At 33.2% G+C, this 15,440-nt stretch overlaps 1 protein-coding gene across 4 annotated transcripts in view; it reads left to right on the top strand.

Annotated features, from left to right (window-relative positions):
- LOC136039162 (signal recognition particle receptor subunit beta-like) overlaps positions 1 to 15,440 on the top strand; it is a 48,185-nt gene that overhangs the window by 10,076 nt on the left and 22,669 nt on the right. For all 4 annotated transcript variants that reach the window (XM_065722668.1, XM_065722672.1, XM_065722669.1 and 1 more), the window contains exons 3-4: positions 3,639 to 3,805; positions 12,716 to 12,855. In XM_065722668.1, coding sequence (XP_065578740.1) covers positions 3,639 to 3,805; positions 12,716 to 12,855 — 307 coding nt within the window. The remainder of the gene's footprint in view (positions 1 to 3,638; positions 3,806 to 12,715; positions 12,856 to 15,440) is intronic.

Genomic DNA, 15,440 nt, shown 5'->3' with positions numbered 1-15,440 from the left:
TCTAGGGTAAATAGTACCCAAGTAGCATTTTTCCTCCCCCTGAAGAATGTCCAATGCCACTGCTACTGGCTCCATAATTTTCATGTATTCTTCAAGAATTTCAACATCACAAGAAGCTTGCAAATACTCGGGGTCGTCATGAAAATCGAGTATCTCTCCATCATTTGTAAAAGAGAATAAGCCATTCTCTCCTGCTTCATCTTCATTTTCTTCATCACTGACTTGAACATCTTCATCGAAAACCATCGGATATTCCCTGAATGCTTTGCTAAACTTAGAGGTGTTATTGGTCAAAGCCCCTTGTATCTTTTTATCAACTGCAATTTTGTACCTGGCAAATACGCCATTCAGTTGTTCAGCAATTCTGTCATAAGTGTGTGAGCCCTTGAACCGAGAACAAGCAAGGGCATAAGATTTCCATTTTAAATCCTCGTTGAGCAATTTTGCAGTCATTCCCAAGTAGCTTTTGTTGTTGGCAGACCAAATGTCTGCTGTCAATGACATGTTCCTTCATTTTGCTTCAATTTGCACAGCGAAAGCTTTTCTTCCTGGAACCTTTGCATAAGGTGCAAGACCTGTTATCATATTTTTGAACGACGGCTTCTCAACAGTGTACTGGGGTCGCATCTCATTGACAATATAGTCCAGTACCAAAGAATTTTCTTTTGACTGTGTCAGTTTCAACGGTCTTGCAGCAAAGAAATCTCCGTTAACATGACGCATCGGCCCTGCAGCATGCCGTTATAATTTTTCTGTGCCATGAAGAAAGTACTTAAATACCCTTAAGTACTTCAATTTTATTTAAGTACTTTTACTTAAGTGTTTCCCAACACTGCCCAGAACCATCCGTAGGCAATTTCTCTGGAAAACATCTAGTAAGTTTTCATGCTTTTCGGAGCGCCCATGCTTCAGAGCCATATTTGACCACTGTCTTCACTGTAGCTTCCAATATTCTAATCTTGATTTGCAGACTTGTCTTTCTATTCTTCCACACTTTTTTTAACTGTGAAAAAACACCCTGAACCTTAGCTATTCTACCTTTAACATCTTCACTGCTCCCACCATCTTTACTAATAATACTACCAAGGTAAGTAAAGCTGCCAACCTGATCAATCTTTTCGTTACCCAACGTCACCTTTTCACCTTGATGCAAACTCGTTTGGAAAAATTAATTTGAGCCTTTGTTTTGCCGTTGTGCGAATTTTTTCAAAAAATCAATATTTTAATGAATTTCAAATTATCATGAGCAAAAAAGCTTCTGGGTATTTATAGTCTTTCTGCTTTTATGTGACAATAAAGAAAAAATTGAATAGGTTTAATTAATGACAAAATCTGATCTAATCATATGTAGCGTTTGAAGTCATACCAAATGTTGCACAATATAATTATGAAAATATTTTGCAAAATATTTTTTATGTTTCAAATATTTGTGTTTGTCTTGCTTTTTTCTTTGCATTTGTTAACTTTATTGGTCACTATTTTAATGTACTATAAAAAACTGAATCTTTTAGTTTTAGTCAACATCATGAATCTGGTCTGTTCCTAATTATGTTAGATAGAATTTCATTATATTACTTAGTTGACATGATAAAAGATTATACTAGGCTATATGGAAAGCATTGGCCTGTTATATGCAGAGTTTCAAGCCATATCAAGTGATGCACAAAATAATAATTATAAAACGAACTTTTTTGTTATCCTTTTTACTGAAAATGTATGCATCTATCTTGCTTTATTGTTAACTTTATTGCTTGCTGCTTTAATGTGTTAAATTAAGTTTAAAATTTAAATTTAATGTATTAAAATAAATAAAATTAAATTTGCTTTGTAAATAAAATCTTTGAAAATTAATAATTTAGATTAAAAAAAAAATGATTATGCTACTTCTTTTGAAAAAATGACGCTCTTCAATATAGACGTGGAAAGAATGATACTGTATTGAGCTACTTAGAAAAAAAATGTTTTTTTGCTCCAACAGTTTTAGGCTAGCGTGAGCATATCAAATTGCAGGCCTTTAATGACAAAGATTGTTCTTTGCATGTCATTGACTTTATTATATGCTATTTTAGAATATTAAAAAATAGCTTCAGCAAAAGGGCTTAAAGTTCAATTATTGATTGAGTAAATAAAACCAATAAATTAAATCAAAATTAAGTATGTTGCTTCCTCTGAAAACCTGATGTTCTTCAAATTAGTTCTGGATACAAAGATTATATATAGAGCTAATTAGAATAGAATACTTACATGCCCCTGCAGGTTGAAGCTAGTGTGAGTATCTCAAATAATGGGCCTATGTTTTGACAAGGAAGTATATTTCCATTTTGTTAATTTTATTGTATAAATTCATGAGTAATACACAAAAATGCTTAGAATTAAACATTGAATTTATTCAAGTTGAAGGAATAAATAAAATCAACATAGATAAATAGACTAAAATAAAAATTGAATTTGTTGCTTCTCCTGAAAACTTGCTATTCTTTGAAATAGATGTGCCTACAATAACCGTGTATTGAGTTAATTAGAATCAAATACTTATTTGCTCTAGTAATTTAAAGCTAGCTTCATTATCTCAAATTATAGGTGCGTGTAACATCAAAGACTACACTGCCTTTCTCTTATGCAAAAAAAAAAAAAAAAAAAAAAAATCAAGTATTTATATGGAATAAGAGCTTGTTTTCAAAGACAGTGATTAAAATAAAGTCGATGGAGTTATTCTGGATATATGCCCAATGCAAAGCAGTGGTGTTAATTGGAAGGGGGATCTCTGTCCTCCCTAGACCCCCCCTCATTTTTTGAAGAATGCCACTGATGTAAAGAAGCCCAAAACTCAAATAATACTCCACATAAATAAACACAAAGTAAAAGCCAAAAATAACAATAACAAAAATAACAGAAGAAACTGACTGTTTTTTTTTAATTTGTCTATTTTTATCAAGAATCTTTTTATTGTTAACTAAAATTCGATTTGCCTTTTTTTAGTTTTTCTTTTATTTTGCTGAGGATGGCTTTTGGTTACATAGCCGAAATATTTGCTTAGGTTTTGTTTAATTTGGTGCTATTGAATTTATTTACTAAATTAATTTTAGTAAATTAAGGCAGGAAGGATGGGGTACATAGACAGGGAATGGGGCTCATGAGGAATAAGGAAGCCGTTAAGTCCTGTTTAGGTTGGGTAGGTGCTACTAATAGAATACCAATCGCTCATTTTATGACTAACAAGTTCAGGGTATCAGTTATAGTAGTATATGCCCCCGTTGAACCAACTGATGGAGAAACTAGTGACTCAGATGAATTTTACTTACAGTTACAGGAGCAAATAGACAGGGTACCAGGTAGAAATATGGTGTTTTTGCTAAGAGATTTTAATGCCCAGGTTGGTAGAAATAGGGATAGATGGTATCCTAGCCTAGGTAAATTTGGAGCAGGAGAAGAAACCAGTAATGGTTACAGACTGCTACAATTTTGTAGGTATAACAACTTATAACCAACACAGTATTTTAGTCATAAAATGGCCCATAAGTTAACATGGTATTCGCTTGATGGTAAGATAACTAACCTTATTAATTATGTTGTTGTAAACCAAAGACTGGCAGGGACATTTCTATGGCATTTTCTGGAATGTTTCTGTTTGATTTTAGGGCTTATCTGGTTCCTAAAAAGGAAGCCAAAGGGGAAATCAATTCTCCTTGTTGGCCTTCCAGGAAGTGGAAAGACACTGATTTTTGGACAATTAATTCACAAGAAGCCTGTGCTCACTGTTACATCAGTCAAGGAGAATGTTGGTAGCCTAGCATTGGATGAAAAGGTTTTTTCTCTTTTTTTTGCATAATACGTAATTAACGGTTATGGACGGTTATGGAACCGTCTCCACCTCCTTTCTCACAATTAGACTATGGTTGAAAAATATGTCCTAAGCGGTGCATCATTTTTAATTTTTTGCTATTTGTAATTGTCTATCTTAGTTTTCAACCAAAACAAATATTACAAATTGTACATTTTCCACTTTAAATCCAGGCTTGTGTGATTAGGAAAGTGCCAAAAAGAGGGAAATACCTCTCCTTCTCCAAAAGAGCTAAAACTGCTGTCGCACGCTTGACCGTGAACCGCATAGCCTTGATGGAGAGTGCTATGCCTGTTTTGGGGAAAATCACACATTCCTTCCCTTGTTTTCCCCCAGATTTATCCTGGCACCTATTTGGAGCTAGGTCGGCTCTGGCTGAGATTACAGAGTCACACTGCTGACCCCTGTCTTAAAAAAAATAATCAGCAACACCAAGACTAGAGTCACTCCCCATAGGGACACAGGATTGTAAGTCTAATGTGCATACTACTTGGCTCGAAGTATTACAGATTAGGCTAAGTGCTTGTAAAATCATTGACTAAGTGTAATTGTTTGATAGTATGGTAGTGGCAGTGAAGTTAAAAAAAAGTATCTTTTTGTCTCTTGATCTTAATTCAATTTATTACTGAAGACCGCGATTTTCTAAGATTCTCCCTTTAGTCATTTGAAAATTATGAAGTCTTTGATAGCATTAGCATATTTTCGTCACTTTTGTCATGTTGAAACATGAAAATAAATCAGCAAAACTAATTGCTTAAATTTGACATAGCCGTCCTTAGAAGTTCAGACATTAATAATCTTAATTACCAAATAAACATACATCTTCAAAGGAGAGCTACAGGCATTTGGTTCCAAGAATTTCTAGCTTTTTGTTGATAAAACTTTTAACACCAGCAAAGTTTCTTTTGCGGGTTTTTATCCACGTTTCTTTATTTTGAATTTGGCGTTCGCTACTACCAAAAACTGCGTAACTACAAATGGAAGTCATTTTATTAAAATATGAATTCGTATTTAAAAAAAAATATATAAATCGCAGATAGAAACACGATGATAAATGTGATGTTATTCATGTATTACTGAACCATCATAATGGCTTGATAATAAAATAAAAATTGCAAGCCTAAAAGTTTTCTAAATGGCCATAGGCCCTTTTTTCTAAAAAAGGGCCATAGGCATGGCCTGAATATGGTATTTTTAAGTAGAAAAAAAGATCACAATTAATAACTTCTAGTCAAATCAAAATTGGTGCATTAATAATTAAAATTTGTCATCATACTAAAAAATTTTCAAAACTACAAATTGTCAAAACATGATCAAAATTTGGCAGAAAGCTTTGCGAATAGCACTGTGACTTGGGGTAAACCAGTTTCAATTTTGGGACTTTTACAGCCGTTACTTTAGGGAGTCGGGATCTAAGGGGGGAAAGAGGGGGGTCTTTTTGATAGGACGGAGAGGGAGGGTTGAGCCAAATTTCATGCACAAAGGGGGTCAACTTTAGATTCTTTTTAATTAAAGAGTAATACACCTACAAACTTCTGTAGATGATTTGCAGTGATTTCTTCTGAACCCGCTCAGTTTCTTCACTTTCTTCTTTTATCATAGTGAAATGCCAAAATGGAAAACTGTCAAATGGAAACTTTTGTAGATGATTTGTAGTGATCTCTCCTGAACCTGTTCAATTTCTTCACTTTCTTCTTTTATCATAGTGAAATGCTAAATGGAAACTTCTGTAGATGATTTGTAGTGATCTCTTCTGAACCTGTTCAATTTCTTCACTTTCTTCTTTTTATCATAGCGGAATGCCAAATGCCAAAATATCAAATGGAAACTTCAATATAAACCAAATATAAACTTCTGTAGATGATTTCTAGTGATCTCTTCTGAACTGTCAAATTTCTTCACTTTTTTCTTTTATCATAGCGAGATGCCAAAATGCAAAAAATGCCAAATGAAAACTTCTGTAGATGATTTCTTACGATCTTTTCTGAACTTATTCAATTTCTTCACTTTCTTCTTTTATCATATTGAAATGCTAAATGGAAACTTCTGTAGATGATTTGTAGTGATCTCTTCTGAACCTGTTCAATTTCTTCACTTTCTTCTTTTATCATAGTGAAATGCCAAAATGGAAACTTTTGTAGATGATTTGTAGTGATCTCTCCTGAACCTGTTCAATTTCTTCACTTTCTTCTTTTTATCATAGCGGAATGCCAAATGCCAAAATACAAAATGGAAACTTCAATATAAACCAAATATAAACTTCTGTAGATGATTTCTAGTGATCTCTTCTGAACTGTCAAATTTCTTCACTTTTTTCTTTTATCATAGCGAGATGCCAAAATGCAAAAAAATGCCAAATGAAAACTTCTGTAGATGATTTCTTACGATCTTTTCTGAACTTATTCAATTTCTTCACTTTCTTCTTTTATCATATTGAAATGCTAAATGGAAACTTCTGTAGATGATTTATAGTGATCTCTTCTGAACCTGTTCAATTTCTTCACTTTCTTCTTTTATCATAGTGAAATGCCAAAATGGAAACTTTTGTAGATGATTTGTAGTGATCTCTCCTGAACCTGTTCAATTTCTTCACTTTCTTCTTTTATCATATTGAAATGCTAAATGGAAACTTCTGTAGATGATTTGTAGTGATCTCTTCTGAACCTGTTCAATTTCTTCACTTTCTTCTTTTTATCATAGCGGAATGGCAAATGCCAAAATACCAAATGGAAACTTCAATATAAACCAAATATAAACTTCTATAGATGATTTCTAGTGATCTCTTCTGAACTGTCAAATTTCTTCACTTTTTTCTTTTATCATAGCGAGATGCCAAAATGCAAAAATGCCAAATGAAAACTTCTGTAGATGATTTCTTACGATCATTTCTGAACTTGTTCAATTTCTTCACTTTCTTCTTTTTTCATAACGAAATGCTAAATGGAAACTTCTGTAGATGATTTGTAGTGATCTCTTCTGAACCTGTTCAATCTCTTCACTTTCTTTTTTGTATCATAGCGGAATGCCAAATGCCAAAATACCAAATGGAAACTTATGTAGATGACTTGTAGTGATCTCTTCTGAACCCGTTTAATATCTTCACTTTCTTCTTTTATCATAGCGAAATCCCAAATATAAACTTTTGTAGATGATTTCTAGTGATCTCTTTAGAATCTGATCAATTTCTTCACTTTCTTCTTTTATCATAGGGAAATGCTAAGCGCCAAAATGCCAAATATAAACTTTTGTAGATGATTTTTAGTGATCTCTTCAGAACCTGTTCAATTTCTTCACTTTCTTCTTTTTATCATAGCGGAATGCCAAATGCCAAAATACCAAATGGAAACTTATGTAGATGACTTGTAGTGATCTCTTCTGAACCCGTTTAATATCTTCACTTTCTTCTTTTATCATAGCGAAATCCCAAATATAAACTTTTGTAGATGATTTCTAGTGATCTCTTTAGAATCTGATCAATTTCTTCACTTTCTTCTTTTATCATAGGGAAATGCTAAGCGCCAAAATGCCAAATATAAACTTTTGTAGATGATTTTTAGTGATCTCTTCAGAACCTGTTCAATTTCTTCATTTTCTTCTTTTATCATAGCGGAATGCCAAAATACCAAATGGAAACTTCTGTAGATGGCTTGTAGTGATCTCTTCTGAACCCGTTCAGTATCTTCACTTTCTTCTTTTTATCATAGCGGCATGCCGAATGCCAAAATACCAAATGGAAACTTCTGTAGATGACTTGTAGCGATATCTTCTGAACCTGTTCAATTTCTTCACTTTCTTCTTTTATCATAGCGGAATGCCAAATGCCAAAATACCAAATGGAAACTTCTGTAGATGACTTCTAGTGATCTCTTCTGAACCCGTTCAATATATTCACTTTCTTCTTTTATCATAGCGAATTGCCAAATGCCAAATATAAACTTCTTTAGATGGTTTCTAGTGATCTCTTCAGAACCTGTTCAGTTTCTTCGCTTTCTTCTTTTATCATAGCGAAATGCCAAACGCCAAAATGCCAAATATAAACTTCTGTAGATTATTCCTAGTGGTCTCTTCAGAACCTGTTCAATTTCTTCACTTTTTTCTTTTATCATAGCGAGATGCCAAATGCAAAAATGCCAAATGAAAACTTCTGTAGATTATTCCTAGTGGTCTCTTCAGAACCTGTTCAATTTCTTCACTTTTTTCTTTTATCATAGCGAGATGCCAAATGCAAAAATGCCAAATGAAAACTTCTGTAGATGATTTCTTACGATCTTTTCTGAACTTATTCAATTTCTTCACTTTCTTCTTTTATCATAGCGAAATACTTAATGGAAACTTCTGTAGATGACTTGTACTGATCTCTTCTGAACCTGTCCAATTTCTTCACTTTCTTCTTTTATCATAGCGCAATGCCAAAATACCAAATGGAAACTTCTGTAGATGGCTTGTAGTGATCTCTTCTGAACCCGTTCAATATCTTCACTTTCTTCTTTTATCATAGCGAAATGCCAAATGCCAAATATAAACTTCTGTAGATGATTTCTAGTGATCTCTTCTTAACCTGTTCAATTTCTTCACTTTTTTCTTTTATCATAGTGAGATGCCAAATGCAAAAATGCCAAATGAAAACTTCTGTAGATGATTTTTTGTGATCTTTTCTGAACCTGTTCAATTTGTTCACTTTCTTCTTTTATCATAGCGAAATACTAAATGGAAACTTCTGTAGATGATTTGTAGTGATTTCTTCTGAACCTGTCCAATTTCTTCACTTTCTTCTTTTTATCATAGCGGAATGCCAAATGCCAAAATGCCAAATATAAATTTTTGTAGATGATTTCTAGTGATATCTTCAGAACCTGTTCAATTTCTTCACTTTTTTCTTTTATCATAGCGAGATGCCAAATGCAAAAATGCCAAATATAAATTTCTGTAGATGATTTCTAGTGATATCTTCAGAACCTGTTCAATTTCTTCACTTTTTTCTTTTATCACAGCGAGATGCCAAATGCAAAAATGCCAAATATAAACTTCTGTAGATTATTCCTAGTGGTCTCTTCAGAACCTGTTCAATTTCTTCACTTTTTTCTTTTATCATAGCGAGATGCCAAATGCCAAAATACCAAATGGAAACTTCTGTAGATGATTTCTTGTGATCTTTTCTGAACCTGTTCAATATATTCACTTTCTTCTTTTATCATAGCGAAATACTTAATGGAAACTTCTGTAGATGACTTGTACTGATCTCTTCTGAACCTGTCCAATTTCTTCACTTTCTTCTTTTATCATAGCGGAATGCCAAAATACCAAATGGAAACTTCTGTAGATGGCTTGTAGTGATCTCTTCTGAACCCGTTCAGTATCTTCACTTTCTTCTTTTATCATAGCGAAATGCCAAATGCCAAATATAAACTTCTGTAGATGATTTCTAGTGATCTCTTCTTAACCTGTTCAATTTCTTCACTTTTTTCTTTTATCATAGTGAGATGCCAAATGCAAAAATGCCAAATGAAAACTTCTGTAGATGATTTTTTGTGATCTTTTCTGAACCTGTTCAATTTGTTCACTTTCTTCTTTTATCATAGCGAAATACTAAATGGAAACTTCTGTAGATGATTTGTAGTGATCTCTTCTGAACCTGTTCAATTTCTTCACTTTCTTCTTTTTATCATAGCGGAATACCAAATGCCAAAATACCAAATGGAAACTTCTGTAGATGACTTGTAGTGATCTCTTCTGAACCTGTTCAATATCTTCACTTTCTTCTTTTATCATAGCGAATTGCCAAATGCCAAAATGCCAAATATAAACTTCTTTAGATGGTTTCTAGTGATCTCTTCAGAACCTATTCAATTTCTTCGCTTTCTTCTTTTATCATAGCGAAATGCCAAACGCCAAAATGCCAAATATAAACTTCTGTAGATGATTCCTAGTGATCTCTTCAGAACCTGTTCAATTTCTTCACTTTCTTCTTTTATCATAGCAAAATGCCAAAATACCAAATAGAAACTTATGTAGATGACTTGTAGTGATCTCTTCTGAACCCGTTCAATATCTTCACTTTCTTCTTTTATCATAGCGAATCGCCAAATGCCAAAATGCCAAATATAAACTTCTTTAGATGGTTTCTAGTGATCTTTTCAGAACCCGTTCAATTTCTTCGCTTTCTTCTTTTATCATAGCGAAATGCCAAACGCCAAAATGCCAAATATAAATTTCTGTAGATGATTTCTAGTGATATCTTCAGAACCTGTTCAATTTCTTCACTTTTTTCTTTTATCACAGCGAGATGCCAAATGCAAAAATGCCAAATGAAAACTTCTGTAGATGATTTCTTGTGATCTTTTCTGAACCTGTTCAATTTGTTCACTTTCTTCTTTTATCATAGCGAAATACTTAATGGAAACTTCTGTAGATGATTTGTAGTGATCTCTTCTGAACCTGTTCAATTTCTTCACTTTCTTCTTTTTATCATAGCGGAATACCAAATGCCAAAATACCAAATGGAAACTTCTGTAGATGACTTGTAGTGATCTCTTCTGAACCTGTTCAATTTCTTCACTTTCTTCTTTTATCTATGCGGAATGCCATTAGAATTGCACTGTTTGACTTTTTTACAATTAATTTTCGTGCCAAGTAAGGTAAAAAAATATGAACTGCTAAAAATGATGAATGATCTAATAACTTTATGTTCGTTATTGATATAATGGAGTCCTTCAACCATAGATATAAAGTCAATTATTACTGATCCTGTTCGAACGATTCTAAGTTAAAAAAAAAAAAAAAATAAAAAAAAGGACAGGGGGTAATTGTCCATCGGATTTTTATTGCCTTCCCTTGATTTTGAGAAGTGCCTTTTTTTGGTACGGTATTTTAATTTTAAAAATACCCTATTTTAGTATATCATTGACAAGAACACATCCCACCCGCAATTTAGAAAAATATATTTTGTTCTCCCCGCCCCCTACGTCATCATGAATTTGCGCCAGTGGTCTAAATTGTGTATGGTTTTAGTTTGGGTGGATTTAAGGTATTCGCATTATTAGCTACATTTTCCAGAATAATTAGCAACATTATTTTGCAAGTTATTAAAAGATTAAAATGAAAAAATCAAAATATTTCTCCAATTTCCGCAAATCAATTTTCGTTGCATTTTATTGTAATAAACTATTTTTGTTAAACATACTATTACTACACAAAGGTTAAAGCACTTTGCTCTCTGAAATTGACGAGAAAAAATTAAGTGACTACGACAGTTAAGTTTTCTTGTAAATTATAAGAAAAATTTTTTGTACGATACCGTAGTATACTAAATTTACAACAGTATACTAAATTTACGACAGTATACTAAATTAATATAGGAAAGTAAATTAGAAAACAACAGTAAATTAGAAGAAGAGTTTAGTATACGATAGCATACTAAATCTACGACAGTATACTAAATTTATGACAGTGTACTAAATTTAGTGCAACACTAAATTTAGTGTACAACAGTAAATTAGAAGAAAAACGTAGTATATGACGGTATACTAAATTTAGTGCACGACAATAAATTAGAAGACAAATTTAGTTTACGACAGTGTACTAAATTATGATAGTAAGTTATACGACAGTAAATTAGACAAATTATTAAACGACTTTCACTTCCGATATCGTCCTTTGGATAATTTGAAGATTTCTCTAGGTTTTCTTGTAAATTCATTCGAGATTCATGTTATTAACGGTGGTATATAAAGTCCCCATTGAATTTTGAATTAACGTGCCACAGGCGAAGTGGGATTATTAGAACATCCATGGGATCACATTTTTAAAATGCATTATAAATCAACTAATACTACTACTTCTACTACTAACGAATCAACCACTCACTGCAGCACCAAGTCGTCTGAGACCACTTAACTACGTATGGTTCTCCTCCACCCCAATCTGTTCAAAGCCACCCACTTTACACGATCCCAAGAAGTTCCTACTTGCCTTAAATCCTTCATTGGGATATGTTCTTCGTTTTTGACATTTCACCATTTTGTAATTCGGTAAGTTCTTTTAAAATTTAAATTGGTAAATTAAATGGTTAAATAGTTGTAAACTACAAATTAATTAGGTCTTTTTCTCTCTTTTTGTACTCCATCTTTGTTTCTGCTTCTTTTTGTGATTAAAAGTGTCATACATTACACACAAATTATGCTTTGCTTTATAGTTTTTTCCGGTTTTAGGAATCAATTTAAAATGCGAAAGTCATCAAAAAGATCTTGAATTAATATCAAGTGTCCATCAAGCCATGGCTAATTGGAGGAAAAACCAAGACAGATAGTCTGAGTGATAGGCAAATCTGGCATAAGCCTTTTTCAGGATTGTATAAAAATGATTCCATTTCACTTGTTAATAGATAGTCTATCATAAATTCATCCTAGGGCAAAACTAAGGTAGGTAGTCATGAAATAAGGCTAATTCAAATAGCCTTTGAATTTATATGAGCCTGCTTAAAGTCTCAGGTGGACTACCGTGTCCACCTGAGACTTGTCATTAAAATGCCAAGTAAACTAAGGAATAAATAATTTATTATATTTCTTAGTACTTGAAGCGGAGTAAATTATTAAATTGACGAAGTTTAATTTTGGTGCTACTGCAGGGGGGCTCTCAAGGCTGGAGCGTAAACCTTGATGAATCTTCAAACATTCTAACGCAAATCGTAATGTCAGCTTATATCTGCAACTATCAAGGGAATTTAAGTTGATTTGCTCATTTTGAGTTTGGGCAATCCAGACCTGCCTTTTACGCCGTGAAGGGATTAGTGTAATTAATTTTGAGGATTTGGAAGATTTGTTATTAATTTTTAATGTTGAGTAATTAATTGTAATTGTAATTAATTTTGTCTTCTAGGAACGTCTTACGGTTGTTGATATTCCTGGTCATATCCGATTCCGTCAAGAATTTTTTGATGCCCATAAAAGGGCAGCAAAAGCAATTGTTTTTGTAGTCGACTCAACCACATATACTAGGAGCCTGAAGGATATTACAGAGTGAGTTTTTTTTTCCTTTTTCCTTCACTTTCTTTAGATGAATGTGCCCCCAACCACGAATCGCACTCCCGGGTGAAAGCGGAGAATCAGGAGATCGTTACCTGTGCGATGCGGGCCAATGGTCGACATGCAAAAAAGTTACTTTTTTTTCTTTTTTTTATGTCATTTTTGCCCGCTGCTAGTAAACCGCATTTCCTTTTTATTAAAAAAAAATTCAAATGAAGGTAACTTAAAACGAACAGAAATTATGCTATACGTGATTCAAACTGCCACGCGTTTGAATCACCTGCTCATAATGCTGAGGTTTAATCCCCAATAGGTAACTTAAAACTTAAAATCCCCAATAGATAATTTAAAACGGACAGAAATTATGTTATTCGTGATTCAAGCTGCCACCCGTTTGAATCACCTGCTCATAATGTTTAGGTATAATGCCCAATAGGCTATATTTTTTGTGCGCTATAATGCTTAAAATATAGGCTACAAATTTGAGAAAAGTTCTTGCTCATAGTGCAGTTGAAGTACCAAAGACAATGAAATCTGATGGTGTTATTTAATAGAAAATTTCACAACCATATAATATATTTATCATGTAATATAATATAAAATACGTATGTTACATTTATCACCATATAATATACAATATATTTATTACCATATAATATTATGAAAACAGAAATCACCAATGCAACAGCACAAACACATAAAAAAAAAAATTTATAACCATATATTTATCATAAAAAATAAGAAAAGTCAGGAATTCGATTTTTGGTAAAAATGACTTCCATCATTAGTTTGGCAGTTGTTGGTAGAAGCTGGCACCAAATTAAACAAAAGAAAACATCAAAAAAAGAAAAAAAGCAAAATAACTAACTAAAACCATGTCCACCAAGCAGCTTAAAAAACGCAGCTTTCCATCGAATGTATATTTTTATTTGGGAATGAAAGAATCGGTAGCATTTGAATTTTAAGGACAAAAACGTTACAAAATTTAACTAATTAGTTTTCCTTATTTATTTTTACGAATCAGCGTGGCAACACTGACGAAAATACGGTACTACTCTAAAAAACTTTGTAATTTTTAAACAACCAGAAGAAAAACTTAGAAAATCACAGTTTTCAGGTATTGATAAACCTATTGCGGGTTTGGGGGGTAAAATATGTTTTTGATTTAATGACTCGTGTTTTATATTTTCAAAACACAAGAAAAATATAGGAAGCAAAGCAAGGCAAATGATCTGTGTGTGATGTGCACTGTATATAAATTCAGACAGTATAATCTTTCCCTATCTCAACCATTAGACAAAACTGGACCGAGATACAAGTGCTCCGGAAAACATTTAAAAAAGTATAAACATAAGTGACATTAGATTTTTTCATGAGTAGACAAGTCGGATTTCTCTTGAACGCGAAACACGGCATCACTTTGTAACATTAGCTATTCAAGAATCTAATTTTTAAGTAATTTATTCCAATACATATATAAAAGTCGATAATTAGTAGTGTAATTTTATCATTAGATGTTTTTAGAATCACAAACAGTCTTGAGCTGGTTTCAAAGGTGTTTTGAGAATTGCGAACTCGCACACGTTTCGTGTGAAATGCTCTCTTTTTTACCTTAGAGGGGATACGAAAGAGTGAAAATCACTCTTTTTGAATGTTAGTTTTTATTTGCTTTAAACGTCAGCAGTTAGCAACTTTGTCAGAAGTGCATTTAACCCAAGGAACAGGGTTGCCAACATGCACACTTTTCGTGTGAAATGCACATTTTTTCTTATCTCAGAGGGGATTCGGTGCAATTTTTTTTTTACTTGTACTCCTTTTGAGGAAAAATCGCTCTTTTTTTATGATGATTTGCACTCTCTTTGGGTATCGATTGTTGGCAACGCTGCTCTGGACCATTGATTGTAGATGAGCTGTTTGCACGTGCCGATAATTTAGTAGCCAAAAATTACTGAGTTTGATAATATTGTATAAACTCATATGCAGTGGTAATGCGTGACACTTTTACCCATGGTAAAAGGCAAAGAATACGGCATTAGACTTTACAGTCCCTACCGGCGGTGCTGATCTCCGTTTCTTGGCCTTTCAGCCAGGAAGTGCAATGGGGGGCTGGGAGCCAACCATCGTGTGCTTTCGCAAACCCTTCCTGAATGCCGACCAATCTAGGGAAAGGTGTATTGAGTGGGCCAATTTGAACCTCATTGCCAATTCACTAGCTTTGAACATCACGCTCTGGCATCGTGAAATTATCAAGCGGTTCGTGGTAATGTGCTGTAAGTAAGAAGTGACTCGGTCTAATAGTAACCGAAACTCTAAAATAGGAATTTTAATAAAAATTACAACATAAAAAATGACTTTTTACGCCAATTCCAAATATATAAAATTCTTTAAGCTTAATTTTACCCGTCAAAAGCTACGAACCTGGGGAAATTCACCTGATTTTCGAAAAAGGGGAGAAACACCTGAAAAAAAAAATCAAGAGATCTTAATGAAAATCATGCCTTCAGATTCAGCCTATCTGAGAACTCTACTGTAGAGGCGTCAAGCTCCTGCCTATAAAAATTTAGAATTTTGTATTTTTG

Source organism: Artemia franciscana, chromosome 19 (assembly GCF_032884065.1).
Source record: "Artemia franciscana chromosome 19, ASM3288406v1, whole genome shotgun sequence".
NCBI lineage: Eukaryota > Metazoa > Arthropoda > Branchiopoda > Anostraca > Artemiidae > Artemia > Artemia franciscana.
This window is presented reverse-complemented; position numbering and strand designations above follow the sequence as displayed.